Here is a 16,663-nt window from a genome sequence, read left to right as displayed (position 1 = left end):
TAAATGACTAAAATTCTGCCATTGAAAGGATACTTTTTATTTTTCTTGAAAGTAAAGAACAGAATAGAAGGATTGGATTTGTTAGAAGTAGGAGTTCAATTTTATATATTCGGTTTTTGAGGTGCCTATAAAGGCTTCCAGTTAGAAAGATATTCAACAGAGTTGGATGTGTGGGAAATGAATTAGGCTTTACAAAAACCAGATATAAAATGACAAAGAAGAAAGAGAAAGAATAATTTATAGAATGTCCCACATATATTTTAACCTGATTTATACCCGTGAATTTAACTAATATTAATAAACTTAAATTCCAGATATAAAGCTCTAGTCCTTATAATTTACCTGAGCTGAGATGCCTACTCAACTATTTTCTGGAAAACACTGCTCTGACATTTAGAAGTATATGAAATCTTATCTCTTACCTGTCCTGGTTAACAGCACACCACCACTTCAGTGTCAGAAAAGTCAATGTTATCTTCAACTCCTGCTCTCATTCTATTACCAAATCCATCATGAATTCCTGTCAGTTTTACTTCTCAAATATCTCTGAAATGTGACCCATCTACTCTATCTCCACTGCCATTTCTTTGGTTCAGATCCATATAACTTCCTCTTACCCCTTAATGAACATTTTTTCTTTCCAATCGATTCACTGCACTTGCAGGTAAAGTACTTGATGATATCATGGCCCCATCATGGTGTTTAGCATCATGTCTCCACAGAACATTTCTGAGGTAGGAAAGGGTCACCTGGTCATCTCCTTTCTAATCAGAGAGCAGATGCCTTCACAAAAGCCCTACACCTCCAAGCACCTTCTTGGCCAGAAACAAGTCACCTACTTACTCCTTCACCAACCACTGAAATGGAGAAGTGTTTAGACTAATAATAATTAATGTTAACTTAGCATGCTACCTACTAAACAAAATCAGGCTTCTTTAAATGAAAGGAGAAAGGGGACAATGGATAAGAAAATAGTTATTAGGCAACCAAAATCTGCTGTATCTAGAAATCATGAAATAGCAAGATGGTAGCATTAGTCCAGACTCCAGAGAGAGAGGGAAGGAGAGAGGGAGAGAGAAATCCTTAAATACAATAGTTAAACAGTGACATGCATCTATTTTTAAGAATGTTTTTGCAATACTCACTCAGAAAGACATTTTATACTGCGGAAAATATGTTTACTGAGTTCCTAACAATTATACTTGCATAAAAACAGAGGAATGAATCAAGATAGTAATAATTTGTTTTATGTTTAAACATGAGAGAGGACACACGCACGTGCGCGCACACACACACACACACACACACGGTTTGAATCTAAGCTCACCTAAATATAGACACCACCATTCTTCTCATGGCATACATCCAAAGGACAGACATAGTGCATACAAATAATCACTTGATCTCCATATGACTAGTCGTGCATTTTGTATTTGTTTTAGAAACATAACCTAGCACATCCTGATTTGTGTTTATGTACACTGCTACCATCTGCCCACTTAATGGCAACACAGCAATTATAAAACAATGACCAATGGTATCCAAATAAAGGATAGATGGAGCACAGTGAAAATGGGAGAAAATTTCATGGCTTTTAAAAACTCAGGTTTCAAATGTATCACCACTATGGCACATTCTGAATGTTATTAGCCTCTCTATATAATGGTTTCTTTACTTGGTTCTAAGCTGGAACTCAATTTATCTTTCTCAGCAATATGCTATCTTGTTAATTATTTTACTTTTATATAAAACATTGAATATGTTGACATTTTATATGTCAATTGTAAATAATACACAACTATTATACCAAAAGGTTTTTTATTGAATGTTAACAGTACAATCCACCAAATGTCTATTGCCCATGATCATTTTTCTTCATAAACATTTCTCTCAGGTTTGTCTATTCTAGAATTTATGCCAATAATGGGCTTTTGAATCCTGATTTTATATGACACAGGGTCATATTTAAAAGCTTTTTATCAAAATAACAGGAGATGTAATTTTAAATACATCTCATCAATACAGCTGTCTTTAATCTCTGGGGATAAATAGTGACAAATGAGGCTTAATTTTTGACTTGTTGAGCTGCTGCTGAAACAGACTGGGTGTTTTAATGGAGCTTTTAAGTGGATAATAGGTATGCAGTGAGCATTCTGAGGTGTGATAATGAGATCTATGTATGGATGCAGCCCTGTATTTTTCACTGTTTCTGCACAAGAACGTATTTGCAATTTATAAAAGAATCAGAAGTCTATTTACACGGCTACTGGGATGTGTGCTAAATTTCCTTATGCATTTAAATATCCCTATTTTCACACCCACTACAACCATTATTTAGCTTGCAGATTCATTAAACTGTATAATGTATACTTATTAACCGCCAAAGAAATCATGCCAAATTAGGTGTGGATTTTTATCGCTTAAAAAAAAGAAAAGTACACAATAATGCAACATACTTAAAAAATGCTTGAATCACAAAATGGTTATGATGACAAAAAAAGTTTGTATAAATATCTTTCATTCAAGCCTCCAAATTCATATATTTAAGATTAATGTACTCCAATTACAGGAAACACTAGCTGGATATGAAATTCTGGGTTGAAAATTATTTAAGAATGTTGAATATTGGCCCAGTGTCTCTTTCAGTGAATCCAGGAGCTGAGTTTTAAAAAGATTACCAAAATAGATAGACTGCTAGCCAGACAAATAAGGAAGAAAAGAGAGAAGAATCAAATAGACACAATAAAAAATGATAAAGGAGATATCACCACTGATCCCACAGAAATACAAACTACCATCAGAGAATACTATAAACACCTCTATGCAAATAAACTAGAAAATCTAGAAGAAATGGATAAATTCCTGGACACATACATCCTCCCAAGACTAAACAAGGAAGAAGTCGAATCCCTGAATAGACCAATAACAAGTTCTGAAACTGAGGCAGTAATAAATAGCCTACCAACCAAAAATGTCCAGGACCAGGCGGATTCACATAAATTGTGAACAGAGGTTACAAGAGAGGAGGGGGTACCATTTCCTTCTGAAAAACTATCCAAACAGTAGAAAAAAAGAGGACTCCGTCCCTAAACTGTCATTTTATGCAGGCCAGCATCATCCTGATACCAAGCAATCTGGATCTGGCAGAGACACAACAAAAAAAGAAAATTTCAAGCCAATATCGCCGATGAACATCGATGTGAAAATCTTCATAAAATTCTGGCAAACTGAATCCAACAGAACATCAAAAACTTTAATCACCATGATCAAGTTGGATTCATCCCTGGTATGCAAGGCTAGTTTAATATACACAAACCAATAAACGTAATCCATCACATAAATAGAACCAATGACAAAAACCACATTATTATCTCAATAGATGCAGAAAAGGCCTTCGATAAAGTTCAGCACTGCTTCATGCTAAAAACTCTCAATAAACTAAGTGTTGTTGGAACGTATCTCAAAATAATAAGACCTATTTATGACAACCCTACAGCCAGTAGCATACTGAATGTGCAAAAGCTGGAAGCATTCCCTTTGAAAACCGGTACAAGACAAGGATGCCCTCTCATACCACTCCTACTGCACATAGTATTGGAAGTTCTGGCCAGGGCAATCAGGCAAGAGAAGGAAATAAATCATATTCATATAAAAAGATAGGAAGTCAAATTGTCTTTGTTTGTAGATGACATGATTGTATATTTAGAAAACCCCTTTGTCTCATCCCAAAATCTCCTTAAGCTGATAAGCAATTCCAGCAAAGTCTCAGGATACAAAATCAGTGTGCAAAAATTACTAGCATTCCTATTAACCAATAATAGACAAACAGAGGGCCAAATCATGAGTGAACTCCCATTCACAATTGCTACAAAGAGAATAAAATACCTAAGAATACAACTTACAAGGGATGTGAAGGACATCTTCAAAGAGAACTACAAACCACTTCTCAAGGAAATAAGAGAGGACACAAACAAATGAAAAAACATTCCATGCTCATGGAGAGGAAGAATCAATATTGTGAAAATGCCCAAACTGCCCAAAGTAATTTATAGATTCAATGCTATCCCCATCAAGCTACCATTGACTTTCTTCACAGAATTAGAAAAAAACTACTTTAAATTTCATATGGTACCAAAAAAGAGCATGTGTAGCCAAGACAATCCTAACCAAAAAGAACAAAGCTGGAGGCATCACTCTACCTGACTTCAAACTATACTACAAGGCTAAAGTAACCAAAACAGCATGGTACTGATAACAAACAGATATTTAGAACAATGGAACAGAACAAAGGCCTCAGAAATAATGCCACATACCTACAACCATCTGATCTTTGACAAATCTGACAAAAACAAGCATTGGGAAAAGGATTTCCTATTTAATAAATGGTGTTGGGAAAATTGGCTAGCCATATGCAGAAAACTGAAACTAGATCCCTTCCTTACACCTTTACAAAAATTAACTCAAGATGGATTAAAGACTTAAACATAAGACCTAAAACCATAAAAACCCTAGAAGAAAACCTAGGCAATACCATTCAGGACATAGGCATGGGCAAGGATTCATGACTAAAACACCAAAAGCAATAGCAACAAAAGCCAAAATTGACAAATGGGCTCTAATTAAACTAAACAGCTTCTGCTACTACTGTTTAAGAAACTACTGTCAGAGTGAACAGGCAACCTACAGAATGAGATAAAATTTTTGCAATCTGTCCATCTGACAAAGGGCTAATATCCAGAATCTACAAAGAACTTAACCAAATATGTAAGATAAAGACAACCCCATCAAAAAGTGGGTGAAGGATATGAACAGACACTTCTCAAAAGAAGACATTTATGTGGCCAAGAAACATATCAAAAACATCTCATCATCACTGCTCATTAGAGAAATGCAAATCAAAACAACAATGAGATACCATCTCATGCCAGTTAGAATGGCAATCATTAAAAAGTCAGGAAACAACAGATGCTGGAGAGGATGTGGAGAAATAGGAATGCTTTTACGCTGTTAGTGGGAGTGTAAATTAGTTAACCTTTGTGGAAGACAGTGTGGCAATTCCTCAAGGATCTAGAACCAGAAATACCATTTACGCAGCCATCCCATTACTGGGTATATACGCAAAGGATTATAAATCATTCTACTATAAAGACACATGCACACATATGTTTTTTGTGACTCTGTTCACGATAGCAAAGACTTGGAACCAACTCAAGTGTCCATCAATGATAGACTGGATAAAGAAAATGTGGGACATACATACCATGGAATACTATGCAGTCATAAAAAAAGGATGAGTTCATACCCTTTGCAGGGACATGGATGAAGCTGGAAACCATCATTCTCAGCATAGTAACACAGGAACAGAAAACCAAACACCGCATGTTCTCACTCGTAAGTGGGAGTTGAACAATGAGAACACATGGACACAGTGGGGGGCAGGGAGCATCACACACTGGAGTCTCTTGCGGGGTTGGGGGCTAGGGGAGGGATAGCATTGGGAGAAATACCTAATGTAGATGATGAGTTGATGGGTGCAGCAACCCACCATGACACGTGTACACCTATGTAAGAAACCTGCACGTTCTGCACATGTATCCCAGAATTTAAAGTATAATTTAAAAAAAAAAAAAGGAGAAGAAAAAAAAGCAGCTGGGGATAAAAGGTCACACAAAGAACAATTTGTGTAACATAAAACCTCTTGACTGTGACAATGGAAGCAAAAAAAAAAAACAAAAAAAAAGTAGAACAATTTATTCGAAGTGGAGTGTTAATCAAAAAATGGCTGTCCTGGGAGGTCGAGGTGGGCAGATCATGAGTTCAGGAGATCAAGACCATCCTGGCAAACATGGTGAATCCTCATCTCTACTAAAAATACTAAAATTAGGTAGGCTTGGTTGTGCATGCTTATAATCCCAGTTACTTGGGAGGCTGAGGCAGGAGAATTGCTTGAACCTGGGAGGCAGAAGTTGCAGTAAGCTGAGACTGCACCACTCCATACCAGCCTGGCGACAAAGCAAGACTTCATCTCAAAAAAAAAAAAAAAAAAAAGAAAGAAAGAAAGAAAGGAAGAAAAAAATGTCTCGCAAACTATCTGGTTGACATAACTGGCTGCCAGTCATTTTGTTCCATGATGCAGCAACAAATGATTCTTCCAAAAGTGCATATTATCCAGCAAAGCTTTATTTTTTTGCCTGTATTACACAGGAGCTTAGTAAGCTATCAGTGTACTAGCTCTGGATCATGTTTTGTCTTTATGGCATCTAGACTATAGGAGTAATCTCTATTTGGAACACGCATTTCTCATGACAAAAGAAAAGGAACAAGGGCAGAATAATGTAATGACCCTTAAAGCTTCTGTGAGACCTGGCACACATCACTTCTGCTCACATTTCTATGGGCCAACGTAAGTTTTGAAGACAAGATGGGTATCTATGTGGTAGGGAAGTATACTCCTCCCACAGAGAAAGACAGCAAACTATATGGCAATGAGCAGGGATATAAAATATTCTTACAGGGAGGGGACAAATAATTAGAAAAAATAATATATTGTATTACAATTCAGTATTGTGTACCTAGACAGTTCTCATCTTTCAAGAACAAGGCAAAATAAACCATTTTCAGATAAATAAAAGTGAAGGATTTTACCACTCACAAATCTTCACAAAAGGAAATTCTGAGAATTGTACTTCTGAAAGGAAGGAAAATAATTATAGAAAGAAGGTCTAAAATGCAAAAACGAATAGTGAACAAATAAATTTAGATATGTGACAAAATCTAACACTATAAAAAACAATACAAAGTCTAAATTGTAGAATGAAAACAAAACAATAGAATTTGTGTGTGTGTGTGTGTGCACAAATCCAGAAAAGATCATTCTTTGCTAACTTCTGTGAATGCTCATCTCTTCTGTCTTCTCTGAGTACATACCTCAAACCCCTAGCTTCACTAGCTAACTTCTAGTCTGGTAATTATTTTAGGATTTTTTTTTCTAATTTCTAATCTAATTTTTAAAAACCACCTATGATTAACCCCATTCAAAGTCTAGCCTGGATTGTTTTACCGTTTGTCTAGCACTCTGCCATAGTACCCTATTATAAAAAATTATCAGACTGGGCTGTTATTGTCTGTTCATAATTCTGTCTCTCACACTAAAGTGAGGATCAAGATCTTTGGCATTTTTATGATGTATTTCATGCATTTAGCACAATGATTATAGACCCCCAAATAAATATTTATTGAATGACAGAAGGAACTGAATGTAGGATAAAAGATATAGTTCTTTTCTTTTGGAATTGAATGTTTTAACATTTATTAATATCTCTCTAAAGGGGAGTAAATGCCATTTATTGTTTTATACACTTCCAGTGAATTCAGTTATGTTCACTAATTTATAGTTGTCATAACTTTTCCTGAGAAGCAGAGAAAAGAGGGAAATTACTATCAGTTTATAGATAAGATCACTGACGCTCAAAGCAGGTAATTATCTCTTTCCTAAGGTAGTGCTACCATTCAGATCCAAATCTCTTTTTAAAAAATCAACATTCAGTACATAAAAATGATTGTTTCAAAGGCTCAAAACTATAGTTCCTTATGTGGCATGGATAGAAAAAATAGCTCTATAATTATTACAAAGAATAATACAACTTAATGTGAAATGCAGATGCCCTCATTAGGTAAAATCCATAAAGCTGACATTATTAAAAAAACAAATGTTTTCATTTTCATAAAAACAACTCACAGACTGAAAACATCATTTCCAGAATTGTTTTTTTCTTCTTTTTCTGTCCAAATGTATTGAAGTGTTGAGAAACTGGTGGGTAATTGTTTTATCATTCATTCTAAACTCTACCCAGTGCAGACTGCATACATTCAAGCCAAGTATCCTCATGAAATTAATTTCAGGCTGGGCGCAGTGGCTCACGCCTATAATCCCAGCACTTTGGGAGGCCGAAGCAGGCAGATCATGAGGTCAGGAGTTCAAGACCAGCCTGGCCAATATGGTGAAATTCTGGCTCTACTAAAAAATACAAAAATTAACTGGGTGTGGTGGCACATGCCTGTAATCCCAGCTACTCAGGAGGCTGAGGCAGGAGAATCACTGGAACCTGGGAGGCAGAGGTTTCAGTGAGCCGAGATTGTGCCACTGCACTCCAGCCTGGACGACAGAGCAAGACTCCATCTTAAAAAAAAAAAAAATTAATTTCAGATTGATGTTGGTTTACTGTTTCAAGAACATTTAATTGAATATTTTAAATAAGACAGACAAAGCATTTTTATAAATAGGTAATAACACTGATATTAGTAAACCATAAAAAATCAACGTGCATAGGTGCCTCTAGAGTCTGACATCAGAGTAATAGTTCCGTTTTATGAATTTACCATTTTGTTTTCTATTTGTAGCACAAGAAACATTATACCAACAATGAAAGAAATAAATAAAAAAGAAAAATATCTCACAATCCCAACTCACTAAGAAATCCTTTGGTTTCATTTTTTATGTTCTTTGGGTCATAAGGAAACATGTTTTATGTGTTTGAAAGTATACTGTTCATTTTAATGTTTTTTTCACTTGACATTACGTTATAAACATTTTTTACATTGTTATTTTTCACAATAAGTTTTTTAAATTAATGGTTTATAGTCTACAAATTTATATTCGGTGGTTTACTGAACCATTTCTTAGTTTTCAAACATGAAGCTGCTTTCCATTTTTTTACTATTATAAATGAGTTAGTAATGAGTATTTTACATGTGTTTTCCTTTTCCCTAAAATAATATTAAGTCTGAACAACAGCAACAACAGATCAAAAAAGGAACAATTTCAAGTTTTGCTATTTTGTTTTAAAAGATGACTACAACTTATATTCTCAGTAGCTTATTTGAAAGCACCAATTTCAACACAAGCTCACTTGTATATATATGCTAATTTAATAATTGTAAAAAAAATACACCATTTGATTTTACATCTTTAATAAATAATCACATTGGCCAGGCATGGTGGTTCATGCCTGTAATTCCAGCACTTTGGGAGGCTGAGGCAGGCAGATCACCTGAGGTCAGGAGTTTGAGACCAGCCTGACCAATATGGAGAAACCCTGTCCGTACTAAAAATACAGAATTAGTTGGGCATGGTGGCACATGCCTGTAATTCCAACTACTCAGGAGGCTGAGGCAGAAGTATCACTTGAACCCGGGAGGCGGAGGTTGCCGTATGCCAAGATCGCACCATTGCACTCCAGCCTGGGCAACAAGAATGAAACTCCATCTAAAACAAATAAATAAATAAATAATCACATTAAATTTTGTGCCCTAAGTGGCTGTTTGTATGTGAACTCGTTGTCGCCCTGATATAAGGACTCTTAACACAATGGTGAGGTCACAAAAGAAACTAGTAAACCTCTGGGGGAGAAATGATCCTACCTTCTTTTAGCCACTTTGCAATTGCTGTTTCATTCTTCAACTATGTCTGAAAGGGAGTTATATTATGCTTTATTCCTACCACAAAATCACTCATTCAATATTTTCTGATGTTGGAACATGATGTGTGTCATTTTGCATCTCACCTTATAGAGAAAGTATGGATACCAATTCAGATAGGGAAGGGGTAGCTGTAGTCTCCATAATTGTATAATTACATCATTATTTCTATTTGACAAATAATCTAAGAAATCATATAAGTAAAATATGAAAAATATTGCACTTAAGAGTACCACTGAATTTATTCATAATTGTGTCCATCTTTAAAGCCAGGATTAACATATTGATTATCAGGGGACTTTTTAAATGTGTTTTGTAAAAATTGCTACTATGTGTTTAGTTCCTGCTACATGCCAGACACTTCTACACATGGTATAGCTAATTATCCCAGCAATCCTATAAAATAAATATTCATCATCTCCATTTTACAGGTAGGGAAATTGAGACTCAGAGGTTAAGTATCTTGCCCAGGTCCATTCAGTACACTCCTAGGCTGAATTTCATGTTTAATGTTTTCTCTCTTTAACATCTGTGATCTTTCACTTGTTTAATTATTTAATTCAAAGGTTAAGTATATTTTTTTCTCTAAATTCTCAATTTTCTATTGTAAATTTACGTTGACAGGAATATAATTTAACCCAGAACATTGATAAACTATAATCTAAGTAATTAAAATGCTCAACCAATAAATGTTTCTGATCTCAAACTAAGAAAGCTTTCTGTTTATATAAATTTTCACCTGAATGAAAGAAATCTCAAGGTAAATGAAATCCACTTTCTGGACCTAATGCTGTGTTATACCAACTGTGCTTTTCTGGACAGTAGGCTCATTTGCCATTCTTTGAACATAATTTTTACCTTCTTCCTTCTGCACCTAAGCTCATTTTCAACTGCAAATCTCCTTCTCCAGTCATTAAGGGGCCAATCCAAAGGGCACCTTCTTTATGATAGCTTTCTTAGTCACTTCAAAGTAACTCCTCTTTCTCTGGAACAGCCATATAACTTTGTTCTATATTCTTCTACATCCTTATTTCTTTTTTTTTTTCAATTTTATAACTTTATTTGATGTATTTGATGATCAGCAATTAGTTCTCATCCACATTGACTGTCTGTAGATTTTTGAAAGTGGTAACAGGTACATAGGTAACCAAAGTGTAGAGCTTATTTGGTGAATCTTCATCCTCATTACGTTTTCTGGACAGCCGCACACGGATTCGGTATGGGACATTCCTTATTCCTTTGGCCCAGACAGCTTTGTTGAGCCTGGTATCAATGCGCACATCTGGAGTTCCCATCTCCTTCATGGCAAATTTCCGAATCTCTTTGAGTGCCCGAGGGGCACGCTTCTTGAAGCCCACTCCATGGATGCGCTTGTGAATGTTGATGGTGTATTCTCGGGTCACCACCTCGTTGATGGCAGAACGGCCCTTTTTCTTCTCGCCACCCTTCTTTGCGGGAGCCATTCTGCCGGGTCCAAGTTAGAAAAAAAAAAAAAGGTCTACATCATTATTTCTACTCTGTGCAGTACATGGAAAGAACATGGGCTTTCAAGTTGTCTAGGTGACTCAGTATTCTGCTCTAAATTGTCATTTTCTGAAAGATCAATGTGTCAGCTATTTCTGTGTAACAAATCACCTCAAAACTTAGTGGCTTAAAACAATAAGCATTTCTTATTGCTCTTAAATCTATGAGTAAGCTAGGTGGTTGGCTGGCAATAAGATGATCCAATCTAGCATAGTCTCAGCAAGGACAGCTGGGCTCGTTTCCATGTAATTTATCAGTTTCCAACAAGATGGCCTTAGTTTCTTCCACATGGAAGTGACAGTTTCAAGAGAAAACAAGTGGAAGACCTCTTAGGGCCTAAGCAACGAGAGAGAGAGAGACAGAGAGACAGAGACTGACTCACTTCTTCCTTCACATTCTCTAATCACGAGGGCAGCTCAAATTCAAGTGGTAGGAGAATAGACTCCACCTCTTGATGGGAGAAGCTTTCAAAATCAGCATAATGGCGTATCTACATTTCAGGGCTATAAAGTCAATAGGAAATTTTATTACAAAATCCTTAGCAAATGTTTTGAATATAATCTATACTCAATATATGCTAAATTTTATATCCCTTATGTATCTTTGTCCCTCATGTCTTACATATAGTAGGTCTATAAGCAATACCAAAATAATGGATTAGAGAAATATATCTTTTGGAATACTCTTGGAAAACAAATTTTGAAAAACATTTTAATACGAATATGCAATCAAATAGGTACATTACTTCCTGAAAATTATAATTAATTCAAGTACTAGAAAACATATAGAAAATAAATACCGATGCTAAAAGCCAAGACAAATTTAACCATTTTTCTTCAAAGTCCTCAGTTTCTCAATTTATATTTTTGTGTCATATGAAAAGTGGAAATTTTAAAAGGAGGTATCTGATCATACTGAATATATAATTTGTGCAGGGCCTATTATTTTTGGCAATGGATTTTATTTTATGGGAGTAAAATGAAGTATATAAATTCTGCATCATGTGCTGGAAAAAAATCAGTATAGCTACACAGTTCTCATGCTTCAAGGATTTTTACTGTAATAGAAATCTATAGGAAGATAACACCTTTGAACTTCACAGCCTCGGTGTGTCTTAGACAGACATGGTGAGAATGCATTCAGCAAGTAATGCTGAAGTAAAACTCGTATAGTGTTTAGTAGCCAAACAAATGTGCTGATTTTATTTACAGTTTTAGAAGCCACCTTTTCTTTTCAAAGAGCCTTTAAATAATAATCTGCCTAAACCAAATGTCCATTTTAGAAATGGATAAATTAGAGCAAATTGAATATACCTGTGTTTTATATGCAGTAAAACTCAGAGTTTGGATTTGAGTCATATAAAAATGGATACAATTTCTCTCATTCAGTTCATTCAATGAGGGAATATAATCCCCTATAATAATGTAACACAGAACTTCTCTAAATAACCTAGTACAAATTCATGTTTCTATAGAACCCTGAGGTTGTGCTTTAGTGTTTCCAATATTTGATTGGTATTTTATCTTTTACTCATGGCAATTTTATATATATATTTTAAAAAACACTCAAGCTTGAATATGCTATATACGACATTAAACTTTTTTAAATCAATGTTTTAAAATTATAAAGTAGTTCAAAAAACTCAGATAACAATATAGAGTACTATAATGAAAATTATGTGCCTAGCCCCTATGTTTATCATATTGTCATATTATTCCACACTTGCCATAGTTATAGTTACAATACTCTTTAAAATCCTTTATTTCCATTATCTTTGCTCCCACTCAGTGGTAATCTATTCTCACTAATTCCAAATTTATCATTTACAGTTAAGTTTTCTAATATTTCTATGTTTTTATTCATGCGTAAAAAATCTATATTATCATTTTGCAGAATTTTTAACGATTTAAATGCTATCTTAATACAGGTATTATTTTCAAATGGCTTTGTTTTATTCAACATTATAAATCTGCGCTTCATTCCTACTAAGATATGTGTTGCTCTAGTTTATTTTTACTGTATGATTTTTACAGCATTTTATGACTATATCAACACAATTTATTTATTTATTCTTCTATTGATGGGCACTTCAAATATTTTCAATTATGCTTTTTCAAATAATGCTGCCATAAACAGCCTTGAACATAGTATCCTTTTGTGCACATAGAAGAGTTTCTCTGCTAGAAAAGGAACTGCTGAGTTGTAGGGAATATTTATCTTCAAGTTAAACAGATATTACCAATGTTCACTATGTATGAAGGTTACATATTTTTCTTTCTAAAAGAGGTTACATATTTTCTTGTGATAATATAATGACACCTATAACCTACTGTGATTCTTTTTTCCTCTGGATTCAGACCTCAGTATAGTACTCAACCATGGTAACTGCTAGACTCTCTCCTCATCAACACTATGGGTCATGATTATACAATAGTGAAGAAATCACATCATTTCTTTCTGCATGGTTTGCAGCAAAGAAGGCATTTGTTTTGTGGAAAGTAGAAATCAGGAATCTTAGACTGGGTACCTCTCTCTGTTGCCATATCAGGGGAATGTTTGATTAGGTAAAGACTGACTATATCCAAGTAAGTCCTCTGTAAATAGGCATACAGATCTCACAGGGCAAGGCTCTCAATATTTTGTAGCCTGGGAATCAACAGTTAAACATTTTTACCCCTCCACCCCTGAATTCTCCTGGAAAGCCTATACATCGAGAAGCTCATCTTGTCTTTGGAACAAGACATCTTTGGTTTTGATGTGTTACAGTTCAGGATCCAGCAGTTTTGTCCCCCTTTCCCAATCCTACCAAAAACGATAAGCTTATTGGTGCCTACTGCCCTGATTCCGATCTCCCATATAGCCTCAAGTTCTCATGATATGTTAGCAAGACAATAACCTCTCCAATTCCCAGATGCTTCATTTATTTACAAGGGAGGTAACTGGGAATCAGGGAGGAAATGTATTTTCTCAACACAGCCAGAAAGCAGCAAAACAGAATGCAACCTGCTCTTGCTTCTTAGCAAAATGTTCTTTGTGCTATACAATTTATCCAAAATGATTCCCTTTAGTTTCTCTAGTTTTTCCTCTGAGACTTTTTCAGTGTTTGCTAGACAAAATTGGATTTTGTAATGTATTCCTAGAAATAAGGTTATATAAACATGAACTTTAGTCTCAACATTATGTAGGTCTTCCGCATGCAATATTCTCTCCAGGGAAATACTATGTTTCGCCTGTTAAGACTTACAGCCACAGAAATTCAAAGTAGGAATGGACTCTCAAAAAGTTGCTCAATACTGTCAATTCCCAAATGAAACGAAAGTGAAAAATAAAATATAAAGAAGTTAAGTTACTTGCCCAGGGCCATGCTTCTAATAAGTGGCAGAACCACTATCGTATTTTTTCCTGATTATAAACAGTAAAGAATAAAATAAAAATCCACTGTAAATTCCTACCACACAGAGATAGCTACTATTAAAATATAATTGTGTATTTTTCCAATTGTGTCCATTAAGAGAATCAATAAATAAATTAATTGCAGTATTTATTTGATACCATAATAATTACTACAGTTCTTTTGGGTTTAAATTCAATTTGAGTATTTATTAGATGTGTGCCCTTGGGCAGGTTAATTAATTTACCTGGGCATCAGTTTCCTCATAAATAGGAGAAAATAGTAGCGCTGTTTTTAAGATTAGATGTCGTAATGCATAATAATATTGTCTTCCAGTAATCAATATTTAGTGAAGCATAGCTAAATTATTCGGTTCAAATAAGTGAAAACATAGTTTGTGCTTCATTATAACAGGAAACATGTATTTTTACATTTTATAGTCATTCTGTTGTACCATATACATACATATATGCACACACATATATACACTCTAATTTATATTTTAAAATGTGAATTATATAGGAATAATTTTGTGTTTCTCTCCCCTTTTAAAGAAAGTGGATCTATCAAGTAATCAGAAACTTAAGTTATGTTGACCATAATTTTATGCCAGGAATTGGCATCCTACTGTGCATAAACGTGCAAAAATTGTCATGTTCTGGAACAGAGAATCAGCTCAGTGGAAGCATTTATATCACAAACTCAACCACACCTTGGTCTTCAGCAATTAGATTCACATATGTGTTATAAATTAGAAAAAAATGACAAAGTATAGAAATATAACATTAACTATATATTTTAAATTGTGTAAAAATATTAGGAATATATATTATACACAAGCATATATTTGAATTAGGAGTAAATACACTGGATTGTTATCACTGCCTCTCTCTAGAAGTTTTTTTAAAATATACTTTTCTATATTTTATTAATTCCCACTATGAATTGTAAAACTCTTATAATTGGAAAGTTGCTAAAAGAGAAGTCAATCAAGGGATGTGTTCTCCCCTTTATGAATTATTTAGTATATCTGAAACTAAGTACCCTTTATATTTGAATACAAAAATGAATCTTTGGGTGTCAAACTTAGACTGATTTAACAAATTACATTGTGCCATGAATTAGGCCACAAATCTGTTTTTGCCTATACTGCTCCAGTGACCTGGTATCCCGTTTTCTCTTTTTATCTCCACTACTCTGTTATCACCCCAAGAAAAAATTTTAACCATCTCTACAGACACAATTAGTTTCTGTTTCTGAACTAAGACTTTTAAAATTATCTACTGAAAATTGAGCACTTCTATCTTTTTGACTCACTGTAGTTTGAACATATATTTGTCATAAACCTGAAACAATTAGTTTGTACTTTTCCAAGTATGTGTCTGTACCCTGAGATCAGAGGCTCTGTCCAATTATCTTTGTTTTCCCAGTACTTGGCAGAATAGGTGCATATTTGTTGAAGATAGGGTTGGAAGGAGAGAGGAGGATGGAAGGAATAAAAGAAATAAGCGGGGGGGGGGGGGGAAATGACAAAAAGAGGGAGGTAGGAAACAATCAAATAAATATTTAGTGATGTACAAAGAATAGATACCTCTCATGGAGATTTGAAGCATCCTTGGGAATTTATTTGAGGTGAGTCTACTGTTCATATTTTTTCCATGCATAAACATACTTGTCCAAAAGGCTGAAAAAAAATAAAATTAATGTCATGAGAGAAAACTAGGTGAATCTAAAAATTAAAAAATGAATTGTACATATTGATATACGTGCTAGCCTCTGTAAAGAATTTTAGAATTTTTATAACACCTTTCAAATATAGTCTTCTTAAAATCTCAGAGAAACCCAATGACCTACATATTTATTGCCAGTTTAAAATTAGGAAACTGAGGTTCCAAAAGGTAACATGATCGGTTCCAGTTTACACAGCTAAAAAAATGGCAGTTTATATTTTGGTAACACTTATCCAAAGTCTTAGGGGGCTTAACACAAACAAGGTTTATTTCTCATTTGTGTTTTTCCACCATGTATCAGCAGGGAGAAATCACATACTGTAGACCCTGGGCAACCCAGGCTGATGCAGAAGGCACCGTCTCAAACATTACTAGTTATTGCCTCAGAGGGATGGAGAAGTCACCATTTCACATCAGCAATTAAATGTTCCACTTCGAAGTGACACATGCCACTTTTACTAACAAACTTATTGGTCACATGGACTGACCCAACCACAACAGGGCCAAGAAATACAATGTTAGCATGTGACTGGAAGTGAAG

The 16,663-nt window shown here is 34.7% G+C and overlaps 1 protein-coding gene across 1 annotated transcript; it reads right to left on the bottom strand.

Annotated features, from left to right (window-relative positions):
* Positions 1–10,522: 10,522 nt before the first annotated feature.
* On the bottom strand, positions 10,523–10,964 carry LOC108537172 (60S ribosomal protein L31). The gene has a single exon (XM_017884334.1). It carries the CDS (start codon positions 10,938–10,940, stop codon positions 10,563–10,565), a length of 378 nt encoding a protein of 125 aa, XP_017739823.1. The 5' UTR covers positions 10,941–10,964; the 3' UTR covers positions 10,523–10,562.
* Positions 10,965–16,663: the final 5,699 nt, after the last annotated feature.

The sequence above is a fragment of the Rhinopithecus bieti genome, unplaced genomic scaffold (assembly GCF_001698545.2).
Source record: "Rhinopithecus bieti isolate Rb0 unplaced genomic scaffold, ASM169854v2 scaffold_12088, whole genome shotgun sequence".
NCBI lineage: Eukaryota > Metazoa > Chordata > Mammalia > Primates > Cercopithecidae > Rhinopithecus > Rhinopithecus bieti.
The sequence above is the reverse complement of the archived record's forward strand: the minus strand, read 5'-3'. Positions and strand labels throughout refer to the sequence as shown.